General features: G+C 38.4%; 3 protein-coding genes across 3 annotated transcripts; 2 read left to right on the forward strand and 1 right to left on the reverse strand.

The window, feature by feature from the left end:
• Positions 1 to 1,988: 1,988 nt before the first annotated feature.
• Positions 1,989 to 6,543, reverse strand: LOC108252395. The gene is made up of 4 exons (XM_017444076.2): positions 5,490 to 6,543; positions 3,849 to 4,127; positions 2,421 to 3,650; positions 1,989 to 2,250 (listed from the first exon to the last, which is right to left on the reverse strand). The coding sequence occupies exons 1-4, from the start codon at positions 6,457 to 6,459 to the stop codon at positions 2,084 to 2,086; spliced, it is 2,646 nt and encodes an 881-aa protein (XP_017299565.1). The 5' UTR covers positions 6,460 to 6,543; the 3' UTR covers positions 1,989 to 2,083.
• Positions 6,544 to 8,786: 2,243 nt separating this feature from the next.
• LOC103509193 lies at positions 8,787 to 10,035 on the forward strand. Its single transcript, XM_026823577.1, has 3 exons — positions 8,787 to 8,920; positions 9,165 to 9,365; positions 9,989 to 10,035. The coding sequence occupies exons 1-3, from the start codon at positions 8,812 to 8,814 to the stop codon at positions 10,033 to 10,035; spliced, it is 357 nt and encodes a 118-aa protein (XP_026679378.1). The 5' UTR covers positions 8,787 to 8,811.
• A 4,656-nt stretch (positions 10,036 to 14,691) lies between these two features.
• Positions 14,692 to 25,973, forward strand: LOC103509189 (putative cysteine proteinase CG12163). Its single transcript, XM_017444078.2, has 6 exons — positions 14,692 to 14,892; positions 15,504 to 15,665; positions 15,747 to 16,037; positions 17,059 to 17,158; positions 23,879 to 23,953; positions 25,720 to 25,973. The coding sequence occupies exons 1-6, from the start codon at positions 14,794 to 14,796 to the stop codon at positions 25,788 to 25,790; spliced, it is 798 nt and encodes a 265-aa protein (XP_017299567.1). The 5' UTR covers positions 14,692 to 14,793; the 3' UTR covers positions 25,791 to 25,973.
• Positions 25,974 to 26,297: the final 324 nt, after the last annotated feature.

Genomic DNA, 26,297 nt, shown 5'->3' on the forward strand with positions numbered 1-26,297 from the left:
GGTTTGAAGATCTTTGGGAAGGAAGAATGTGGGTTTTTTGTGAGTACATTATTTTACGTTGGGTGTTCTCTAGATAGGGTTAGCCAAATGTGCTTTAGTTGTCAAGTTTGATAGTTTTTTCTATGTCTAGTTTTTGGGTCATTAATGCCATTATAGGTGTGAGATCATCAAGCATATAGGTTTATAGGTGCGATTCGAACTTTAACAGTGGGAATCAAGTGGCTTAGCTAAGAACAATGGAGATTTGTGTATTGTTTGTCCCAAGCACTCTTTATTGTAATATTTTTCGCTCAATAACTATTATTACCTTTACTTCAGGGTGATGGGGGATTTCTCAATGCTTTCTTAATGGCTAGATAACTTTCTCATTAATTTGTCTCGTTAAACCAAATCAAATAAAATAATAGAAAGTAAAAACTATCACAATAACAATAAAAAGAAGATACGAAGATACTTTCTTTAGTAAGAACCCCTTGAAACATTTGACTTTAATGTCTAAACAATTGGATTTTGCCAACAAAAAGAATTCCCAAATCCCATTTTCCATGTTGCTATCAAATACAGTGTCATATCGCACGTACACGGAAATTTCAAAAATCTTTTGCAAATGTCACCCCGGCTATCAGCAATCTCAAAAGCTTGATGTACCCTCACGCGTTAATGCTTACACTTGCAATGCCCTTGGTAAATGCTATCGTTTACCCGTATCTTCCCACTTACCACCTCACTGGTTGCTAATTTGGATTCACCAAAAATATCAATTTCCCCAGTACCTAGTTCTGCCAGTCCTAAATTAGTTCTTCCTCTCCCCTGCTAAGCCAATGGGACTCAATCTTCGGCAGAACGAAACACCAAGAACCTTCAGCAAGCTATTCAGATGTAGGGTGAAGGGAACTTCTGGCTTTTTCCCCCTATAGTAGTTAGATTAAAGGTGTCTTTCCCCCAAAATTATCGCTACCAAAACCACCCTCTCACCCAATTTGAACACCTCTGCAAATTCCCTACTAGTTCTCCCCCTGTCCATTAAGCTTTAAAAGTAGGGTAAAGGAAAGTTCTGGCTTTCTTCATCAGAGTAGTTAACTAATAAACTAGAGTTACCCCCCAAAGTAGTACTGAACTAATCAGTCACTCCCTCTCTAACATCAATACTACAAAATTAAATATCTTCAAGTTCAGAAGTCTAACTCAGTTTTGACGTCCCCCTTTGTTTTCCAGTTTCCTAGTAAGCTTCCTTGTGGACGCCCGTGGGGCTTTACCCCTATCTTCCCACTTACCACCTCACTGGTTGCTAATTTGGATTCACCAAAAATATCAATTCCCCTATTACCTAGTTCTGCCAGTCCTAAATTAGTTCTTCCTCTCCCCTGCTAAGCCAATGGGACTCAATCTTCCGCAGAACTAAACACCAAGAACCTTCAGCAAGCTATTCAGATGTAGGGTGAAGGGAACTTCTGGCTTTTTCCCCTATAGTAGTTAGATTAAAGGTGTCTTTCCCCCAAAATTATCGCTACCAAAACCACCCTCTCACCCAATTTGAACACCTCTGCAGGATTTTGTGACATTGGTATTGTTGAAATATTGTTCATCCTTACAATCCGTACGTTGTGCATCTAAAGGATTCTTTACATCAAGCTCAATGTGTGACAATTTATTAATAGATATCTATTTACTCAACGTAAAAAAAGCTCTTTAGAAGTGTAGATGAATATGAGACTGTAAAGATTACAGATACTCCTCCAAATAGTGGCATTATGTAGGTGCACAACATAGGTAGATGAGGTGCGAGTATTAATCTAGATCTGAGGATGAGGATTACCTATATTTAATAATAGATATCTATTTACTCAAACTAGAAAAATCTCTTTAGAAGTGTAGTTGAATATGAGACTGTAAAGATTACAGATACTCCTCCAAATAGTGGCATTATGTAGGTGCACAAGAATTTACATCCGTTAATCCCATACCTATGTCATTAAAAACACAGTAACTTGTGTTTTTCATTTTATTGATAAAATATTTGCTAAGAGTGACAGCAATTTTTCAAAACCAAATACTTTGTCGAGTGTTCTTCGAATGTGAAAGTTCACAGCATAACACCAGAAGCTTGATACCAAGCGCCGACAGAAATTGCCAACACGACCAAAGATAAGCTGATAAAACCAAACATGTAAGTCCTGGCAGAGTCATCTCTATCTCCAAAGAGAAACATAGCACGCGGTGGTTGAGGTTTAGATTCTTCATCATTATTACCAGGAATGTTTTCTTCTAGTATGAGAAGAACATAGCGCCGACAGAAATTGCCAACACGACCAAAGATAAGCTGATAAAACCAAACATGTAAGTCCTGGCAGAGTCGTCTCTATCTCCAAAGAGAAACATAGCACGCGGTGGTTGAGGTTTAGATTCTTCATCATTATTACCAGGAATGTTTTCTTCTAGTATGACAAGTTCCTGTAAGAGACTGGCATACGTACAGTCGTTTTCATAGTCACCACACGCGTTATAATTCTCCTCACTACGTAGCGGGGTTAAGATGTCAGTTTCATACGCTTCTAAATCACCAATGTCGTCGAAATCAGTTCTCCGTATTTCCATACTTTTACCTGAACTAGTTGGTCTTTCGTCATGAGTTTCATGGTGTTCCTCGGGAATATTGTCTTCGGCTAATTCAACGTCGAGCTCTGGAGTTTTTTCATTTACCTTGAAAGGATTGCGAGTTATATGTATTTGACTACACTGGTTGATTAGCATGTGTACGAAATCATCATTGATACATTCAGCAGTATTTGTCAGGCTGATATGTTCTTTACAATCAATATCCACATCAGTGATGCTATCATCAGTTGAGTTGATTAAATCAAGAGAGTAACAGTCACCACTGCTAATTTCTCTGAAATCTTCTTCAATCTCATCATTTTGTTGAGTATACGTGTCCACGATATTTTCCCTCTGGGTGGATAAGTCATCATTGACATAACTCCCAAAAGCATCCTTTGCAAAGTCACATTTTTGGTATTTCAAACTATTGTCAGTAGGATTGATTTCGTCAATATTATCCAGGGCAAAACTTACATGTTTACTGGAGGCAGCAAAATTCGGGTGGGAATCTTCTGAATTACTGAAATCACAATTGGAATTGTCACTCGACTGACAAGTGATATTCTCTACATTGATGTCAGTGTCATTGCAAGGTGTATTATCATTTGTTAGAGAACATTCTTCACTTTGCACTAAACTGGTTCCCGACACCAAATTTGAATCGGTCAAATCAATAGTAGACTCAGGGTATTTTGTGACATTGGTATTGTTGAAATATTGTTCATCCTTACAATCCGTACGTTGTGCATCTAAAGGATTCTTTACATCAAGCTCAATGACTAGACTGGTTCCCGACACCAAATTTGAATCGGTCAAATCAATAGTAGACTCAGGATATTTTGTGACATTGGTATTGTTGAAATATTGTTCATCCTTACAATCCATACGTTGTGCATCTAAAGGATTCTTTACATCAAGCTCAATACTTTCAATTTCTTCAGAACATATGGAGTGGTTTGTACTATCTGGTTCAGTTTTATTGTTTTCTTCGCATTCATCGTCGTTTGAAGGCATTGCGCTCTGATCAATAACATCAGAATTTTGTTCACAACCTGCAAAATCAATTTCAACTTTAGATTTTCAAATACTACCTAGGATTTCATTAATAAATAAATTTGGAACAGGGAAAAATCTGATTTCACTCTTATGTATCAATTTCTACTCTTGTAAACTTTCTTGGTCTACACTTTTTGACAAAGGTATAAAGGAGAAGTATTTCAAAACACCAAGTTAGTACCTATCTACTATACCTGTAATGTTATCTAATTCTATCTTGGACTCATCACTGTCCATTCCAAAGGGAGTGTCTACTGTGTTTGCTTGCATTTGCAGGACTGACGGCTTGAAATGTAATTTAGGTTCATCTGGTAATTGTTCTAGCGTTTCTTTGATGAAATCGTTATTTTGGTAATCTTCATCTTCAACATCTTTATTACCAGTTCTAATTAAAAATAATTTTTCATCATCTAATTCAGAATCCTCGTCGTCTGAACAGTCCAGGTTAGATTTATCTTTGCTCGAAATTTCATGTTGTTTTTGGTCCCCATCTGCATTTTTCTCAGCAATTTCATGAACCTTTTCTTGTAAATGTTCGTCACTTTCTATCTCACATTGCAGGCAAGGAAGGGTTCAAGATCCTGCAAGGCGATCACATCCCCCGCGCCCCCGTGCACGTTGAACAAACCCCCGCCGTTCCCTACAACCCCCACACCGGGGCTTCCTACGCTTCTCCAGGCAGATACAGCTCCGCCAGCTCTGACGAAGACTTTGACTATTCCCCACCTTCCTCTGCGTACCGCAAGCCTCTGAGTCCTCTCTACCACAAGGCCGCGGGATCAGCGTATAGCGTACATGAAGATGATGATGGCGATGATGAGAGATACAACGCCTTGTCCAGCAAATATTCCGACTACGACGACAAGGGACCGCACAACTTTGGCAGCGGATACAACTTTGAGTTTGGCTCCAAATAATCGCGGACACTACTGAGACGAGGTTTGTTCGGGATTCAAGGGAACGCGCCATACCAGTTGAACAACGAAGAATCCTTATCTTCTCAAGTTCCTCGTTAGAAATGTATTGAAAACCGTGTTCTTTAATGTTTAATCACTCGTTGCGTGTTTGTTGAAATTGTAAATGAGGCGACAGAACTGCCTCACTGCCATATCTAGACTTGAATGATTGAGAATATAAAAATATAATACACGGGTACCCTTCATCGTAGGTCTTGCCCCAGCCCCTGTGCACGAGTAGACAACACCCGTGACTCTCAACCCGCAGGTGCCGGGTTCGAATCTCGGCCGAGGATCAATTTCCAAACGGGTATTTTCCACTTCGGAATAGGAATTTCTTTTCCGGATGAGAGAATAACAAAAAGGTCTGGAAATCTTGATGGACTGACATATGATATCAATATTTCATTAAAAAATTGGTGTAGAAACTTTCCTTCATCTTTATTAAAAATACTAAAATATTCTATTTGGGTAGGTAAGTCATGCTATAGGTGTACCTATAGGTACTTGATTGATTTGTGTTACAACAGGGGTGGCCAGACTTTTTTCGTTGCGGTTCCCTTCTTAACTTTCAAAAGTGTTCGAGGTTCCCCTCCCCCCCACCCACACCTACAGACTGATATATGATATCAATATTTCATTAAAATATTGGTGTAGAAACTTTCCTTCATCTTTATTAAAAATACTAATATTCTATTTGGTTAAGAAAACATTACATAGAGTAGGTAAGTCATGCTATAGGTGTACCTGTAGGTACTTGATAGATTTGTGTTATAATCTCACAACTCTACTTTTCTCTTATATTTCTTCTTATATCAGTGAATAGATGACTGTAGAAGTGCATCCCAGGCAAATGTCCACAAGAACTCGAAATTTCATGTTGTTTTTGGTCCCCATCTGCATTTTTCTCAGCAATTTCATGAACCTTTTCTTGTAAATGTTCGTCACTTTCTATGTTGTCTTCAGTAATGGCCTCTTCACTTATGATGCTCACGTACCCTGTGTCGTTCAAATCATCATCATGTATGTGATCATCTGAACTGCATTCACATCTCAACTGTGTACCACTTGTCAGAATAACAGAAGAGTTAGCTGAAACCTCGTTGAAAGCGTTGTCCCATATGCTATTTTGACTCCTCACTTTCAAATTAACGCTATCTGTCTGATTAAGATTCAGAATAGTTTCTGATATTGAACCAGGCATTGATGAATCAGAACAAACATCCTCAGCATCCTCTTCTTCTCTCAGTTCAATATCCAAATCTCCGTCTCCAAATTGACTCCGTTCTGTATGATTAAGATTCAGAATAGATTCCGATATTGAATCAGGCATTGATGAATCAGAACAACCATCCTCTTCTTCTCCGAGTTCAATATCCAAATCTTCGTCTCCGAATTGCCTAAAATGTTCACAAAGATCAAAATCAATTGATGTAGACTTTTCCAAAAGTTGATTAATATTAATAGGTTCCAATAAAGTGTATTTAAAGCGCGAACTGAGATTGATAAAATTATGTTCTTCAATCCCATTCTGAACAATCGATTGAGAATCTCCAACGCTTTTATGAGCAGTGGACAAATCTGTCTCAGTCACCTCCCTAGTTGTCAATGTTGATAAGACCTCTTCAGTGTCAACATTAACTTTTCCGGAAGATATCTTCCTCAGCAATTCTACTAGGTGATCGGATTTTTGAATTTCTTCGTCAGCCATTTTTATTAAATTGTCCCAATAATGAGATTCTGATAGATTATCCTGTTTCTGTAGACAATCTGGTTTCACATTGAGAATATTTTCTTTAGATGATGTAGGAGTATTATAATAAATAGCTTTTCTGGCTGGATTAAACATCTCATTTTCATCTGCACTTTCATGGAGATTTTCATCGGGGCTTTCATATACATTTTCATCAGTATCACCTGCTTCTTCACATTCTTTCGTGAGTCCGAGTGCCTTATGTTCTCACAAAGTTGTGTCCTTACAATATATTGCCCTATGGTCAGGAAATACAACTTCTGGTAATACCATTACAAGTAACGCACCCAGTATGAGTCCGAGGGCGTTATGTTCTCACAAAGTTGTGTCCTTACAATATATTGCCCTATGGTCAGGAAATATAACTTCTGGTAATACCATTACAAGTAACGCCACAAGAAGCGTACTAAATATCACACTCAAATACACAGTATACCTTGGTTGCTATAATGTTTAAATTTTCATAAGTAGAAACTAAAACTCGTTATCGTTATGGTTGTCGGGAAATGTCACCATTATCAAAATGCGTTACCATGTACCTTAAAAGAAAAGGGCTGTTGTGAACCTTCAAAATATTTTAGAACCTCTCTTAATTGTGAATATACCTGAACTGAAATCAACGTATTTCATGTACTTATCATGTAGTAAAAAATAACTAGTTACCATACTTTTATAATCTAAGTAAAAATTAGTTCATGTGAGCCATTGAGGGTTCGATTCTCAATCAGAACAATTTTTTCCCCCATTTCGAAATGATTACAATATGATGAAAATAATCTCACTGCCTTTTATACATTTCTGTATTACAAACTTTGTAAGTCATGAAATTTGTATTGAAATAAAGAGAGAGAACTTTACTACTTTTTAGTAACAAGGGCTTTTCTTTTTATGACTTTGTTTATTTCTTCTGTTATACCTAAAGCATGTTTCTGGCAGAAGAGACAGAAAGAGTGTGTGAGAGTGCCTATGTACCTACTTAAAGAAAAACACAAGAGATAGTTATTTATGTATCAACTTTACTACTTTTTAGTAACAAGGGCTTTTCTTTTTATGACTTTGTTTATTTCTTCTGTTATACCTAAAGCAAGTTTCTGGCAGAAGAGACAGAAAGAGTGTGTGAGAGTGCCTATGTACCTACTTAAAGAAAAACACAAGAGATAGTTATTTATGTATCAAAAAATGATTTCAATAATTTCATTTCCTATCAAATATAGATTTTTTTATTGATTTTAAACTTTTTAACAAAACTTAAAAATAATCAGATTCACTTACTTATCCTAAATAATACAAAGGTGTGAGTGTAGGTACTGTAAGTACATGAGTTTTTTTTTTAACCTAGCTGTATCCTACCTGTATCACTTTAGTTCGCGTAAAGCCAATGCTATGAAAGCTATTCACCATCATAAGATTGACAGCTTTAAACTGAGAAAAAAAGAAACTAGAAAACAAATCAAATTTTCAATCTGGAATAAATCCTCAAATGAGGGGAGGGAGAGATTTTAGAACCTAGAACCCAGTACCTATGAGTCCGGGGGCCTTATGTTCTCACAAAGTTGTGTCCTTACAATATATTGCCCTATGGTCAGGAAATACAACTTCTGGTAATACCATTACAAGTAACGCCACAAGAAGCGTACTAAATATCACACTCAAATACACAGTATACCTTGGTTGCTATAATACACCAGATTCATTAGCTTTACTATCCTCTGATTCTATGGCACTTGGTTTGGGTTTAGTTTTGTTTTTACTTGAGATCACTGCTTTAATACACGTGTCGGTTTGGTTTTGTAAAATTTCCAATATGCGTGAGAGTTTATGGCAACGGTGAGCTGCAATTCTCCGACTTAGTTTCGCGAACAACATATTGGTCCAATAGATGGATTCTTCTCTTTCCGGGGGGATTCATCCATGGCACCAACGAGTTGTTCAAGAAAGGAATAGGAAGAAAATTGAAAATTTGGTAATTCTTCTTATACCGTATTCGCTAACGAACGTTGGTAATCATGGTGGCGATGTTGTTTTAGTCCCAAACTTTCTCAAACAACGTTTCGATGGATACATTGTACCATTGGGTAAGGTTTTGAAGCCAATGGGTTCTGGGTCGTCCCTTTCCTCTATTTCCTGTTGGTAAAGGGGGGAAAAATCCTTGCTAATGGCATTCTTCCGTTACTCTTCTCAGATATCCCTGACATGTCTGACCGTCACCACAGTGTCTGCCCTGCGTCAAAGTCGCGGCATTTACAACGACGACTATTCCGGAGGTGTACCGTATTCGCTAACGAACGTTGGTAATCATGGTGGCGATGTTGGTTTTAGTCCCAAACTTTCTCAACCAACGTTTCGATGGATACATTGTACCATGGGGTAAGGTTTTGAAGCCAATGGGTTCTGGGTCGTCCCTTTCCTCTATTTCCTGTTGGTAAAGGGGGGAAAAAATCCTTTCTAATGGCATTTTTCCGTTTCTCTCCTCAGATATCCCTGACATGTCTGACCGTCACCACAGTGTCTGCCCTGCGTCAAAGTCGCGGCATTTACAACGACGACTATTCCGGAGGCAAATCAGTAAGATTACCCCTTCATTTACATGAAATATGCAATATGCAGAAAGTTAAGGAATATAAGGGAGAATGCGCGCAGGCTGTTTTTTGGAAAACTTAATACTTAATTTGAACATTTTTAATTTTTGATCGGGTGGAAAATTCCATGACTTTACAAGGTTTTTTTTTTTAATTTTCACGATTTTGCATGACTTTTCCCTGACTTTTTGGCCGATTTTCAGATTCCATGACATTCCGGAGGCAGTGACGGCTACCGGACCAAATTCCCGCAGATCCTCATGCACAAACAAGCCCTGGGGACGGACGGAACGTTCAACTATGCGTTCGCCGCTGACAATGGTCTCAAGCAGGGAGAAAGCATTAACCCTGACGGAACCCGCATTGGGGCCTACTCCTATGTGGATCCTAACGGACAGACGATCAGTGTGAAGTACTCGGCAGGTAAGTTGACACACAACAAGTTTCAGATGAGCTATATGAACAAAAGTTGAAAATTTGGGGTTTTGGGTGGAACCAAAAGCTGAAAAAAGAAAAGCCAAAAATCCATGGAAAAGTCCTTAATAAATAATAATTACTTCTCATTCTTATGGATGCATTTCAAACCTCGAGTGCTACGCTACTCCATAGTGAAGATATCTCGAAGCTGACTCACAGTGTGAACATTCATGCTAACACCAGCTCCTTCTCACATTGCAAAAATTTGGGGTTTTGGGAGGAACCATGTGAAAAAAAGCCGAAAAAAGAAAAGCCAAAAATCCATGGAAAAGTCTTTAATAAATAATAATTACTTCTTACTTCTCATTCTTATGGATGCATTTCAAACCTTGAGTGCTACGCTACTCCATAGTGAAGATATCTCGAAGCTGACTCACAGTGTGAACATTCATGCTAACACCAGCTCCTTCTCACATTGCTTGGGCAAAAAATGCTTGTGGCAGAGAAAGAAAACTACTGAAAATCCTATCACGAAATATTGAACAACCTCTTTAGTATTATTCATCACACCAGTTTGACAAGATGTCCAGATTCAATGTTTTTAATTTTGAGCTCACCTTGCATTGTAGGAATAGATGGGCAAAAAATGCTCATGGCAGAGAAAGAAAACTACTGAAAATCCTATCACGAAATATTGAACAATCTCTTTAGTATTATTCATCACACCAGTTTGACAAGATGTCCAGATTCAATGTTTTTAATTTTGAGCTCACCTTGCATTGTAGGAATAGAAATCGTCCCATATCCCATGGGCCATCTGTCACAATAAACCTTCGACTTGACAGTAGCCCGTGAGAACTAAGCCAGGACTCAAACTGCTTGAGAACTCTGGGAAACTTTGGAGCTTTATCAACCTCCTGCCTTTATGAATTATTCATGACGACACAGTGTCCAAAAGTAACTTTTTGACCTACTTGTATTATAATAGCTTTTATAGCTTTAATTTGCATTTGCACACTAGTAGGTATATGTAGGTACTTACTTATTTACCTAGATTCGTAGAAGCTTAATCCATTCTTTAGGGCTGTCGAGCCCCTAGACCTAAGCCTCAGATTGGGCTTTTGGTGTAGGTATGATAAACACATTAAATTTACCTAAGTACATACTTAAGCTCATGCTCATTAGGAGTGTGACGTGTGACCAAAGTTGACTTACATGAGCGTTCACAGGCGATCTGTTGGGTAGCCAGGATCGGAGTAGGTTCACTTTGCAAGTTCTGCGTGGTCCAGGGACATTCATACAGTTTGGCGGGTCAGACTTCCAGCTTTCAGGTGACGTATCTTCAGGACATTGAGTGTCCTGAGTTTCCAACCACAGATAGTACATGATACCACTCCCGTCCCTTGTCAACTAAATCAATAAAATGAAAATACGTAACTATACTAGCCTGAAATTTCCCTTTCTAGAGAAATAGCAAATGTTGAGTGTGAAGGGCACTCATATTTTGTAACCAAAACCAAATGTCAGCCCAGAGCAATCACCCTAGGGCTGATTGAGAGGCTGACGAAAAATGTCGACCCCGTCTGTACACGGGAGAAGTCGAAGAAATGGTAGCGTAGTGGTCAAGACGCTCGCCTGGTAAACAGGAGGGTGTGGGTTCGATCCCAGCCGAGGCATGGAATTTTATCCTCATTTATTTGAGATTTTGACCACATAATAATGGAGCTCTAAGGGTTAGGTGGTAGAAAACGCCTCCGGCGTTAACCTCGCCTAGTGGTTACCTTCCACTCAAGAGTCTGTTATTATTATTATTATATCAGAAGTATTGCTCTAGGTTTACTCACATGGGATCGACAATGGTTGGTGATTCTCTCATTGACCCGGATCAGGGCTCCGTCCCGCAGCAAATGTATGAACATACGCAAGCATTCTGAAAAATTGAATAACAACAAGCCCATGATTTTTTTGTCTTTGCCTATGCCTATGATTTAGTCAGGAAAAAGGTAAGTAGGTACCTAGCATTCTTATCTTACCTCAGTAGACTTCATTAAGGTATAGTGCTATCTTACCATTCTTACCTCATCATGATTCCCCTCCAATGAAATAGGTAATCCAGTAACTTTATCACCTCATAAAAGGATGAATACTAGCTTCTATCACCTGATCAAATGGAGAATACTCCCTTAAATCACCTTGTAGAAGGGAGATATCTGAACCTGCTCAACTCCATACACAAATAGCCCACTCTGAGGCTTAGGTGTTGGGGCAATTCGCCCCATTATCACCTGATTGAATGGAGAATACTCCCTTAAATTACCTTGTAGAAGGGAGATATCTGAACCTGCTCAACTCCATACACAAATAGCCCACTCTGAGGCTTAGGTGTTGGGGCAATTCGCCCCAAGGGGATGGGTTAAGCTTACACGAATCTACGAGGGAGATATTTTGTTGCCAGTAATATTGAACCATTAGGTACCAGAATTGGCACTTCTGTGTAATAATTACTATGGTAATCTGTTCATATTTCTTTTGGATAGATATTCCTTGGGTAATTATGCAGAAGCCACGTCCGTGGCAAAGAAAGCTCCTTTATGTATTTAACCTAACCCTATAATAACACTAATCACTGCTCTAATTGTGAAAACTCCTTTTTACGTTTAACCTAACCCTATAATAACACTGGTCACTGCTTGTTTCTGCCAGTTCCTTTGATAGCAAACTTCCACAGACGTGACTTCTGCACAAGTACCCTTGGTGGATATCTGGTATTCTTATTTCAAGTACACCTTGATAGGTACATTCTTGTTCTTATCTTATTTTGGTAGGTATAGGTAGGTACCTAGCATTCTTATCTTACCTCAGTAGACTTAATTGAGGTATAGTGCTATCTTACCATTCTTAGCTCATCATGATTCCCCTCGTCTTCACTTCCCACTGATTCTTCCATTGTCGATCAAATTTTATGAATGAGTACTTCCTGGTGTAATGACTGTAATGGTCCACACTAGTTAGTACACAGGAATTTGGACAATTCAACTTGAAAATTGAATCAGAAAACACAAGAAAAGTAGAAGCAAGGAAACTTGAAAATAGACCCCTTCAGTGATGATGTCAGAAAACAAGATGGCGTCAAGTGCGTAGAGTAAACAAACATTTGTTTACATCTGCGTGCCCTATCACCTGATCAAATGGAGAATACTCCCTTAAATCACCTTGTAGAACGGAGATATCTGAACCTGCTCAACTCCATACACAAATAGCCCACTCTAAGGCTTAGGTGTTGGGGCAATTTGCCCCACGGGATGGGTTAAGCTTACACGAATCTATGAGGGAGATATTTTGTTGCCAGTAATATTGAACCATTAGGTACCAGAATTGGCACTTCTGTGTAATAATTACTATGGTAATCTGTTCATATTTCTTTTGGATAGACATTCCTTGGGCAATTATGCAGAAGCCACGTCCGTGGAAAAGAAAGCTCCTTTATGTATTTAACCTAACCCTATAATAACACTAATCACTGCTCTAATTGTGAAAACTCCTTTTTGCGTTTAACCTAACCCTATAATAACACTGCCCCAAGGGAAGGGTTAAGCTTACATGAATCTACGAGGGAGATATTTTGTTGCCAGTAATATTGAACCATTAGGTACCAGAATAGGCAGTGTAATAATTACTATGGTAATCTGTCATAGTATTTTTTTTCTTTTGGATAGATATTCCTTGGGTAATTATGCAGAAGCCATGTCCGTGGAAAAGAAAGCTCCTTTTTGTATAACATATAACCTAACCCTATAATAACACTAATCACTGCTCTAATTAGGAAAACTCCTTTTTGCGTCTAACCTAACCCTATAATAACACTGGTCACTGCTCGTTTGTGCCAGTTCCTTTGATAGCAAACTTTCACGGACGTGACTTCTGCACAAGTACCCTGTTCTTATCTTGGTGGATATCTAGTATTCTTATTATTTAAAGTAGGTACACCTTGATAGGTACATTCTTGTTCTTATCTTATCTTGGTAGGTATAGGTAGGTACCTAGCATTCTTATCTTACCTCAGTAGACTTAATTAAGGTATTGTGCTATCTTACCATTCTTAGCTCATCATGATTCCCCTCGTCTTCACTTCCCACTGATTCTTCCATTGTCGATCAAATTTTATGAATGATTCAAATCCTTCAGGAAACAGAGCAAGGTTCAGCAGTCTATGGACCTACGGTGTTTGCTGATCTTACGAGTAAGCAATAGTTAGGTTTATATCCTTTTAGTTTTTATTATTAGCTCAAAGGGTATAAAAATTCTGTCCTCAGTAGTGGAATGGTTATCATAGTGGGCTTTGAATCAAGTGCTTACAAACGATACCTAGTTAGTAGACCTGACGAATACTTAGGTAGGACGAATACTTAGGTAGGACGAATACTTAGGTATTTATTCAAAGAATAATTAAGTAGAATATTTAGAATAAGCCAGCTGCTACTCCTCCCTGAAGACCTTCTGAACAGTTACAGAGACGGTAAACCCCCTTTTTTCGTCCATGATTGATGAGTTGATAACCAAAAAGTTCGTGTGAAAATTCTTAGCCCTCTGTTATAGATACCTACCTACAATACATTAAAATACAATTACTTACCAAAGCATTCTCCTGGATCTCGTCTTCTTGAGGTAGGGCATCGTTGATGTCCATATAGAAAATATTTAAACTCTCATCCTCGTTGTCACTTGCTTTATTTAAGGCCAAACAGAAAATTAGAGGTACGCAGGAATAGACACTCCACAGAACTAGTAAAAAACTGGACAGATTCATGGTTTCACATTTGGGAAAGTATTTCATACAAATACCTATTCATAAACGCGCCTTCAACCTTCAAGGAGGTTGAAATCACTGGACATGTAAAATTGTGACGTCATAGAACGAGTTTTTTTTTTTTAGGAAAAATTCGTCAAAATAGAATGGAGGCCACCGCGGTAAAATTTGAAATTTCATCTTTATTTGAAAATGACTTTTGCGTTCTAGGAAAAAAAGTTGAACTTTTGAACTTTATTTTATTGTAAAAAACAATTTTATTACTTTCTTTTCTTTAATTTCTTTTTATTGATGAATTACATCAATTGTTCAGATAGCTTTCATTTATTACTGGAAACAATTAACTCCAAAGGTCCATTTTTTGTGTTTTCGAACAATGAAAATTTTGTAAAACACTACCCACCTATTTTCTTATCAAAAATTGTCCAGTAGTAGTAGTAACTAATCAGTTGAGTTAGTACCTTTAATATCATCACAATACAATGCAGTTGCTCCCTGCTAGCATTGCCTTAGTGGCTTTCACTTATTTTCTTATCAGAAATTGTCCAGTAGTAGTGTAGTAGTAGTAGTAGTAGTAACCTAGTAACTAATCAGTTGAGTTAGTACCTTTAATATCATCACAATACAATGCAGTTGCTCCCTGCTAGCATTGCCTTAGTGGCTTTCACATTTGTCTGCATTTCTGCATCTTCTGAGGTTGACAAAGATGTGGTCTTTGTTCGACAGGTGAGTCCTAATTTTCTCACTGGATTATGGAGATAATCCAGGCTACAGATGATTCCTGGACTGTATTTATAAAAGCAAAATTTCAGAATTTTGATATTTTCAATACACAATAGCTATTATAATGGTTATGTAATGTTTTCCAAGGTTTTTCTTCTGTATCAATATACTTAGGCAACCATTAGAACTGTCAAGTTTATAAGCAAGGGCTACTTTCAAGAGGAAAAATTTGTTTTTTTTTCTTCTTTTCTCAATTTTCTCACTGATGAGCCTGGATTATCTCCATAATCCAGGCTACAGATGATTCCTGGACTGTATTTATAAAAGCAAAATTTCACAATTTTGATATTTTCAATACACAATAGCTATTATAATGGTTATGTAATCTTTTCCAAGGTTTTTCTTCTGGAACAATATACTTAGGCAACCATTAGAACTGTCAAGTTTATAAGCAAGGGCTACTTTCAAGAGGAAAAATTTGTTTTTTTTTCTTCTTTTCATTGTGAGTTTGAACATACCTATAGAGTATTTAAAATAAATACCTTTTTAATAATTTATGTTGAGCATCTGCACAAAATAAAAATACTCAACACTGAGCATCTACATGTTTTCAGAAACCTCACCATCATGATAAGTTGGAGCATGTTGCCATGTTCAATCATTTCCTCGAGAAGCACAACAAATCCTATGCAACCAAGGAAGAATATCATAAAAGACTGCGTATCTTCCGAGCCAATCTGAAGAAGATTCAAATCCGGGGAGAGGGCACACATTTGGCTCTAAGTTAAAAAAATAAAAATGTTTTGTCACTGTTTTAATTTCATATTTCATAGGTAATGAAATCACTGTTACATTAGACTTGTTTGCCAATTTCAGAACTGGTGGATTGTGACAAGGTAGATGCTGGATGTGGTGGTGGTCTCATGTCCAACGCTTTTGAGACAATCATCTCCAAGCTTGGAGGTGGTCTGGAGGGGGAAAAGGACTATCCGTACAAAGGCTCCAACCGGGCTTGTCATCTGAACAAGGAAGAAATCCGAGTGAAAATACAAAGCTACGTGAATGTGTCGAGTGATGAAACAGAAATGGCCAAGTACCTGGTGAAGAATGGACCTATGGCCGTGGCTATTAATGCCAATGCAATGCAGGTTGGTAATGGATCTTTTTTTCAGGAGGTTTGATAGAGGGAACTGTAACTGCTAAGGTATTATCATCCCGAAATAGAAGAGAGAAGATAGGATAGGAGAAAGCCAGCTGTTCAAATAATGAACATTATCCATTCAGGATAAAATCTGCCCCCGGCGGGAATCGAACCCGTGACCTAGTGCCTACTCACATCAATCTCACCCAGCCTGAGTGGGGATGGGAAAAGCCAGTAGCATGTGATTGTCCTGATACTGACCACACACAACATTGCTTAACTTTAGTGATCCATGGGAAACTGATGCATTCATTGTGCTATCACCACTGGCTTTAGATTTATTTCTTTTTCTTCAAAGAATGAACATTATCCATTCAGGATAAAATCTGCCCCCGGTGGGAATCGAACCCGTGACCTAGTGCCTACTCACATCAATCTCACCCAGCCTGAGTGGGGCTGGGAAAAGCCAGTAGCATGTGATTGCCCTGATACTGACCACACACAACATTGCTTAACTTCAGTGATCCATGGGAAACTGATGCATTCATTGTGCTATCACCACTGGCTTTAGATTTATTTCTTTTTCTTCAAATTAATTTTCTAATTTTGGAAAAAAAAAAATCAACAAACAATCCTTCTGTCATTCCCATTGATGGTATTATGCTTATTTCCTTGCTCATCCCCCATTTCCATTGAAATTGTTGTGCTTATTTCCTTGCTCATCCCCCATTTCCATTGACATTATTGTGCTTATTTCCTTGCTCATCCCCCATTTCCATTGAAATCGTTGTGCTTATTTCCTTGCTCATCCCCCATTTCCATTGAAATTATTGTGCTTATTTCCTTGCTCATCCCCCATTTCCATTGAAATTGTTGTGCTTATTTCTTTGCTCATCCCCCATTTCCATTGAAATTGTTGTGCTTATTTCCTTGCTCATCCATTTCCATTGAAATTATTGTGCTTATTTCCTTGCTCATCCCCCATTGCCATTGATGGTGTTTTGTTACTTTCCCTTCCTCATTTTCAGTTCTACTTCGGAGGTGTATCTCATCCGCTCAAGTTTCTGTGTAAAGGAGGAATGGATAATTTGGACCATGGAGTGTTGATTGTTGGCTACGGAGTACACAGTAAGTTGATCTCAGTTTAGAACTAGGTTCTTAGGTAGTCAGTACGAGAAAAGATGGGATCAAGTGTGTCGGAAGGCGCGCGAACTTCGAGAGTTCGAAGCGCCGCCCGGCGCCCGGCCTATATTAACACGAAATAGAGTTTCAAGGTTTTTGGGCATAAAATGTACCTTGATTATACTGCCAGCATATGACTGGAAAAGTGCCTTCTCTTTTGCCTTTTGCTGTCGAAACAATATTTAACAGAAAGATGTCAAGTTATTTTGAAGGGCAGTGCGCCTGCCTTGTTTGTGCTAGACCGCAGGTACGATTCCCGCTCGGGGAGAACATTATCTCGGTCAAAATAAGGTTCGTTCTCAGAACGAACGTTTTCTTTACTTTTACCCAACTGCAACTGCTCCATTGCTGGGCCCAGTGTATACTGGGTATTCTAATAACATTTTCTTATCTTCTGCAGGGATACTATCGTCTGTATAGAGGAGATGGTTCTTGCGGCATCAACGACTGTGTTAGCTCTGCTGTAGTCTAAAACAATGAGAAGGTAGTATTAATATTAATCTGTGTCCAGTGTCCTCTGTAACAGCATTACAGCACCTTGTGGTCAAGAAGTCGAAAACCTTTGAAAGAGAAAGAAAGTGGCGTAGCTTATAATAGCTCATGGGAATTAATGACTAGATATTAATAGTCAGCAATAAAAAATTCTATTTTTTCATTAGATTTTTAGTCTTGATGTTTTTTTTTTTTTAGATTTTTTGGATGGACCTTATGTAGGGTTTTCTTCTCCTCTTTTTCAACATAAAGGACACAACGAAGTTTCCAATTCAAATATGTATATTTGAGGGTATATTTTTTTCTCTTCTTTATTTTTACCTAGGTATTTATTTTTTTCTTTTTTCTATAAATAATTTGGGTGATATACTTGAAATTTTCATACAGCAATGTAATCCAAGTTTAGTCGTGGCTTGAAATTCAGCCAATCAGAAATCAATTTAACTTGAACTGAAAACTGCTAGCATTGCCTCCGGCCTTAAAGTGACGTAGTGGTCACTGCGCTCGTCTTGCACGCGGGAGACCCGGGTTCGATTCCTGGCGGGGTCAAAAAATTTGCATCATGCAAATAATTGATTCGGTGACTGGCTGTTGCGGGGCCCACTCAGCCTCGTGAGGAAAATGAGTAGCTATGCAATGTAAATGCACATAGTGACCGGCATGACGTAGTGGTCACTGCGCTCGCCTTGCACGCGGGAGACCCGGGTTCGATTCCTGGCGGGGTCAAAAAATTTGCATCATGCAAATGATTGATTCGGTGACTGGCTGTTGCGGGGCCCACTCAGCCTCGTGAGGAAAATGATTAGCTATGCAATATAAATGCACATAGTGACCGGTGTCAGCATGGTAGGTAAACATTTGATGTTCGTTAGGATTATTGAGATATTTGGAAAAATCCTACAATGCTCCAATAAGATTGCTCAATCCAAGAGTTCTTAAAAGGAGTTTAAACTCACTTTGTGGACATGGCCATCAATCAGCTGATAGTCCAATGTACTTATATTTCAGTTGGAAATACACTGTGCCAAGTAAGTGCTTACAAACGATACCTAGTTATTAGACCTGACGAATACCTAGGTAGGTACCTACCTATGTATTTATTCAAAGAATAATTAAGTAGAATATTTAGAATAACTAAGCTAGCTGCTACTCCTCCCTGAAGACTTTCTTAACAGTTACCAGTTACAGAGACGGTATATCTACGGTAAACCCCTTTTTTTCGTCCATGATTGATGAGTTGATAACCAAAAAGTTCGTGTGAAAATTCTTATCCCTCTGTTACAGATACCTACCTACCATGTACATTAAAAAATTAAAATACAAGTACCTAACTTACCAAAGCATTCTCCTGAATCTCGTCTTCTTGAGGTAGGGCATGGTTGATGTCCTTATAGAAAATATAATTTAAACTCTCATCCTCGTAGTGACTTGCTTTATTTATGGCCAAACAGAAAATTAGAGGTACACAGGAATAGACACTCCACAGAACTAGTAAAAAACTGGACAGATTCATGGTTTCACATTTGGGAAAGTAATTTCACACAAATACCTACCTATTCATAAACGCGCCTTCAACCTTCAAGGAGGTTGAAATCACTGGACATGTAAAATTGTGACGTCATAGGACGAGTTTTTAAAGGGAACGGAAGAAAACTTGAAAAATGGCAGTGTTCCTCTAATTGCTGGGCCAAGTGTATAATGGGTATTCTAATAACATTTTCTTATCTACACCTATTACTAACTAAGAACTAAATTTTTATTTGAGTTCTTCTAAGGAATTCAAGGATCGGGGAAATATCATTGTCCTTAAGACAGGACAGTAAAGTGGATGACAAATTGAGGGGGGCCCTAATATTAGAGTAAGTTTGGCAGTCAGTTAGTATATGTTTAACAGATATAACACATCCACATGGAACACAAATAGGAGGGTTTTCTTTCTTCATAAGGTGGACGTGTGTTGTGTTCGTGTGCCCGATACGCAGTCGAGTGAGGGAAACTTGTTCTTTTCTATTTATAAGGTACGGGGCACATTCCTCGTTTGGAAAATTTCCGCGTTGGTGCGTTATATTTGTGCTCCCGTGTTTTGAGATTTTTTTGCTGAAATAATGGATAAAATATTATAATTTTTTGCATAGCCCTATTATTTTGTGCGCTGAACATTTTGAAAGTGCTATCTCTTTATTTCGCATTCTATTTCTGTGGTTTTTTCACCTTTTCTAGTTCTACCTTTGATATCTAGTCTAGCCTAGATTGTTATTTTCCTATATTGGTCGTCATGGTAACTTATTTCTGTGTCCGTAAGTACCCGTGAGAAGCGGGCAAAAAACACCTTTCTCCTTTTCCTTGCCTTCAGCTGAGCTATCTTCACCCTGCTTCTCTAACTCTGTTTCTTTCTGTTGCCATAGTAACCAGCTTCTCTTTCAGTTAAACACTCCAAGAAACACCTTCCCATCGCTGCGCCAACAGATACGTGTTTTCTTGACTCACCATAAAATGTGTTTTTCAGCGAGTATCTTCGCTGCCAACTAACTTGTTTTCCGTTTCTATAGCTACCCCTTTCCCTGTTATTTTGCTGCTTACTCACGTTGACCTTTACCCGTATTTATACTAACTCCTCTTTCAGCCATGCAGTATTCAGACATGTTTAAAAAATCCTCTTCCAGGGTTTCCTATGTACCTAGATCTGGCTATAACAGACCCCCTCCCCCTGCCAATGGACCCAAAGTTGATAGTCTATTCTTACCCAAGACCTGTGGTTTTTCCTTGCCTTTCGATCCGTCCATTACAATGGATAAATACCTATGCGCGATCGGCGACATTGTTGGTGACAACAATATGGTTTTCGCCGGGAAAAACAATGACCTCGTTAAGATTTATCTTACCAGCGAGTCGGAAGTTCTAAAGTTTTACGACAACAATCCCCAAATAGTAATCGATAATAAAGTGCTTACTGTGAGAAAACTCGTCAATAACGGGCACAAGATCTTTTTGTGTAACACCGAGCCCGGTATGCCGGACTCCATGTTGATCAATGAGTTGACTAAATATACCAAAGTTGTGTCCGATATGAAATTTGTCAACTTGGGTTCACGGAACGAAAGATTTGGCCATTTGATCGGCTTCCGTAGAACTGTTCTGGTTGAAGAAGTGGAAGATCTTCCCGCGTCATTCAATCTGTATTATGAAAACATGACTTATAAAATCTTTATCGTCATTGACAGGATGAAATGCTTTAACTGCAATGGCGAAGGCCATATTATCAAGAATTGCCCTGTAGAGAAAATTTCGGCGCAAGAGCGTCTTAAGAACGCCAAAGAGATACAACTTGATGAACCTCAAGCTTCCGGCCAAAGGAGAGAGGACCCCACTTGTTCCTTCCTTCCTGCCTTTGCCACCCGCACTCCGACCACAGCAGTGCCACCACTGATGGAAACGGCCGTCGCCTCTCCGGTTCCTTCCTCCGCTGATCCAAACAGTGGTGATGCTCCTATCTTATCTGGTGATCTTATTTCCACCGAAAATGTAACCTCTGTTAATGAGGCTGATGTATTGCCGAATAAATTGAACGATGGGAGCCAGGTTACTAAAGCTGTGATTGAACCCCTCCCCCTTGGTAGCGCACCCCCGACCGACAGTAATGAATCCATTGACATGGATATGGACATTGTGCCTGAGAAGGGTAAGAAGCGGGCGCTTACCCAATCCCCCCCTCCACAGGACAATGAGAAATAAGGTAAATTATGTCATGCTATTAGCTGGTCTGATTAATATTTTGGTATATAAGAGCTTGTCAAAGTATTTGTTGTTTATTATCATACATTGGGACATTGACCTTTCACCCATTTTCTTACAAGTGTTTCAATGTGATTCTTAGAAGTGATTGCAATGGAATGGTTGGCTTACCAAAGGAAGTTTTTTCAGGTGTGACAAACAGCTTTTTACTTCCTTAAAAAAAAAAAAAAAAAAAAAAAAAAAAGGGGGTGACCAAGGAGCGCGGTAGCGCTCCGCCCCGCCAAGTCAAGAAAGTTTGACTTGAAATGTAGAAATGAAAATATGAAATTTGTCTTTTTGAATAATAAAATTGCTCCTAATCGATCATTTCGATATTTTAATCTGCCATTTTATTTCCGTAGTAAATAATCGATCTTGACCAATTCTGTCCTACACATAACTTTTTCCATAAACTCTGTTTCTGTCTATGGCTCAATGACGTATCAAAACATGGGAAATGCTCGAAATAAACTGGCATTCACTTTTTTCCTTCTTTCCAAATGTAGAGCTCATGAACAGACTCTCACACACAGGGCTGTATTTAGGGGAGGGGAGCTTCATTTCATGGCTCAATGACGTATCAAAACTTGGGAAATGCTCGAAATAAACTAGCATTCACTTTTTTCCTTCTTTCCAAATGTAGAGCTCATGAACAGACTCTCACACACAGGGCTGTATTTAGGGGAGGGGAGCTTCATTACTTTCTATTTTTCTTCATTATTGAAGGCCAGACTCCAAAAATTCAGAGCATCCACACCTCCACCTCCCCTATTTGGACTTCCAGCCCCCCTCCCCCAACGCCTCGACAAAATCCTGGCTTCGGCCCTGCACTCATATTCCATATTACCCTCCCCTGTTTAGACTCGCCCCCCTCCCCCAACACCTCGACAAAATACTGGCTAACGTCATAGAGACGAGTTTTTTTAGGAAAAATTCATCAAAATAGAATGGAGGCCACCGCGGTAAAATTTGAAATTTCATCTTTATTTGAGAATGACTTTTGCGTTCTAGGAAAAAGGAAAAAAAAGTTGAACTTTATTTTATTGTAAAAACATTATTATTACCTACTTTCTTTTCTTTCTTTTTATTGATGAATTACATCAATTGTTCAGATAGCTTTCATTTATTACTGGAAACAGAATTAACTCCAAAGGTCCATTTTTTGTGTTTTCGAACAATGAAAATTTTGTAAAACACTATAGTGACCGGTGTCAGCATGGTAGGTAAACATTGGATGTTCGTTAGGATTATTGAGATATTTGGAAAAATCCTACAATGCTCCAATAAGATTGCTCAATCCAAGAGTTCTTGAACGGAGTTTAAACTCACTTTGTGGACATGGCCATCAATCAGCTGATAGTCCAATGTACTTATATTTCAGTTGGAAATACACTGTGCCAAGCAATTAGAGGAACGCTGTCATGTTCTGTTTTTCTTTGGATAACGGGACCTAGAATTATCAATGTAACATTGTTTGATATTCTTAGCATAAAACACATGGTTTTCATATATTTTGGACAGTTTCAAATAAAATCGATAAGATCCAAGAACAGCAAAGGGGACGGAAGAAAACTTGAAAAAAGGCAGTGTTCCTCTAATAGATCAGTTGCGCTTACTTGTGTGATGTTTCGAAGTCATAGAGCAGGAAAAATGAGGACCAACGGAATTTTTCTTTTTCTTCTGGGGAACGGAAGAAAACTTGAAAAATGGCAGTGTTCCTCTAATTGCTGGGCCAAGTGTATAATGGGTATTCTAATAACATTTTCTTATCTTCTGCAGGGATACTATCGTCTGTATAGAGGAGATGGGTCTTGCGGCATCAATGACTGTGTTAGCTCTGCTGTAGTCTAAAACAATGAGAAGGTAGTATTAATATTAATCTGTGTCCAGTGTCCTCAGTAACAGCACCTTGTGGTCAAGAAGTCGAAAACCTTTGAAAGAGAAAGAAAGTGGCGTAGCTTATAATAGCTCATGGGAATCAATGACTCGTAGGCGATGACGTCATAACTCATGACTCCCGCTTCGTTTGTTTGTGCGCAAGCGTTTCTGCGCATTTTGACATTAAGTCTGACGTCAAGTTGAACTTTTGAACTTTATTTTATTGTAAAAAACAATATTATTACTTTCTTTTCTTTAATTTCTTTTTATTGATGAATTACGTCAATTGTTCTGATAGCTTTCATTTATTACTGGAAACAGAATTAACTCCAAAGGTCCATTTTTTGTGTTTTCGAACAATGAAAATTTTGTAAAACACTACTCCCTCTCCCTCTCTCTCTCTCTCTCACTCACTCTCTCTACCTCCCTCCTTCCTTTGTTCTCCCTCATTCTCCCATTCTTTCATCATGCTTGTTCCTTTCACTGGCTCAACTTCGGTCTTTGTCCGCCCTTGTGATTTCACAGAGACCAAGTTCACTCACAAGATTCAGCCCTATTGGATCATCAAGAACAGCTGGGGCCCCCATTGGGGAGAGAAGGTAAGTGTTTGGTCAGTCCTGTTTGTACATGGGCCGATGCTTTGTTACAGATTATCCCCTGTTCAATAAGACCATGCCGTTCTGGATTATTAAGAATAGCTGGGGGCCACGCTGGGGAGAACAGGTAACCAAATCTATCTATTCGTCAGCTCCAGTGACGTAGTTGTCTGTCGGTATCGAACCCGGGACCTTCTGCATGGCAAGCGTGTTACCACTGGTCTTAGTGAAAGATTTGTAGAAGCTTGACCCCATTCTTTAGGGCTGTTTGCCCCTGCACCTAAGCCTCGGAGTGCTTGAAAGGTGGAAGTGTTGAATCATTTGACCATTTGTCGAAGAGGTCACTGCTGATTTTCGTCTCAGTCCCCCCAGTCCCTAGTTGCCATGTGACGTTTTATATTTTGACATCTTGTTCCAATTCGACCTGATTTTCGTCTCAGTCCCCCCAGTCCCCAGTTGCCATGTGACGTTTTATATTTTGACATCTTTTTCGAATTCGACCTGTCTCTTGCAAAGGTCTCAGTATGTACCCCAGCAGGAGTTTTATTTTTTAAGATGAGGATGACGTGTGAAATTTTTGTCATACTTCCTGGGAGGCCCTATCTAAAATATAAGTAAAAAAAAAAAATCCTTTGTTATCTTAAAGAGTAACCTGTCCTGAATAGTGTATTGCTGGTGTAATGTTTGGTACATTTCTAAGAGTTATAGATAATTAGGTAGATATTTCTAACAACACAAACACAACAAAAACTAAGTACCTAGGTAGGTATTATTAGGTGCTGTGTAAGTATAAGTACTTTCCTTCCACGGATGGACGGGACAGCAAGAATAGATAGCGTACAAAAGGTCTTCCTTAACCTTAACCTTGTTTTACTCTAACCAAAAGTCTTTTTTAAGACTGACCATTACCTTGTCAACTCTAGAGAAAACAGTTTGTTTAAAGCCCATTTTCAATGTAAAAATAGCTACTAGGTAGCTTTATATTAGCTACCCAGCAGACTCCATCTTCATTTAAAAAGCTCAGCTTACAAATAGGTCACAATTAAATCTTTGTTGTACTTTTGCATATTTAATTAGGGTACGTTTTTGATGTTCTCGTAGGTAGTTAGTTACCTTCCTACGTTTTTCTGCCAATGTGAAAGTCACTTCAGTTCAAAAGAAAAAGAAGCATGTTATAATTATTGGACATCTTTTAGAAGCAAAAAGAAGAAAAAAGAGCTTTAATTACTTCATTTACAATTTGCATCATTATGATATCAAATGATCATTAAAGTGTGAGACGAGAAGTAACTAGGTAGGTACTTGAATAAAATCCGAATAGGTAGAGGTAATAGGTACCTACTTCTTTTATTTCCTCTACCTACGGCTAAGTAAGGCCTTGTGTTGGGTTTTTTCCCATCTTCCCATTATTTTAATATCATTATATTGTCGTGACAATAATGTTTTTCTCGCGCCTCAAACCATAAAAAAGTGTGGAAATTAATTCTCATAATAATATAAATTACCTAGTCATAAAAAAAATCAGAGAGATTACATTTTTCAACTTCCAAGTTATAATATAACTAGGTAGGTACTGAGATTAGAATACCTATGACCTTCATACTTTCATTTATTTTTAAACCAAGCAGAGGAATTAAAATAGAAGGAAAATGGACAGCATCAAGCAGAAAAGAACCTTCCATAGCCAGTCTAGTTAGCTTAGTTGGTAGTGCGTCTGCCTTGTAAGCGCTAGGCCGTGGGTTCGATTCCCGCCCGGGGCGGATTTTATCCTTTACTATCGTCTGTACAGAGGAGATGGGTCTTGCGGCATCAACGACTGTGTTAGCTCTGCTGTAGTCTAAAACAATGAGAAGGTAGTATTAATATTAATCCTCTGTGTCCTCTGTAACAGCACCTTGTGGTCAAGAAGTCGAAAACCTTTGAAAGAGAAAGAAAGTGGCGTAGCTTATAATAGCTCATGGGAATCAATGACTAGATATTAATAGTCAGCAATAAAAAATTCTATTTTTTCATTAGATTTTTAGTCTTGATGTTTTTTTTTTTTAGATTTTTTGGATGGACCTTATGTAGGGTTTTCTTCTCTTCTTTTTCAACATAAAGGACACAACGAAGTTTCAAATTCAAATATGTATATTTGTGGGTATATTTTTTTCTCTTCTTTATTTTTATCTAGGTATTTATTTTTTTTCTTTTTTCTATAAATAATTTGGGTGATATACTTGAAATTTTCATACAGCAATATATTATGTAGTTTTTATCAGAACAATGCAATAATAGCCGGGACCAAAATCCAAGTTTAGTCGTGGCTTGAAATTCAGCCAATCAGAAATCAATTTAACTTGAACTGA

This window comes from Diaphorina citri, unplaced genomic scaffold (genome assembly GCF_000475195.1).
Source record: "Diaphorina citri unplaced genomic scaffold, Diaci psyllid genome assembly version 1.1 scaffold473, whole genome shotgun sequence".
NCBI lineage: Eukaryota > Metazoa > Arthropoda > Insecta > Hemiptera > Psyllidae > Diaphorina > Diaphorina citri.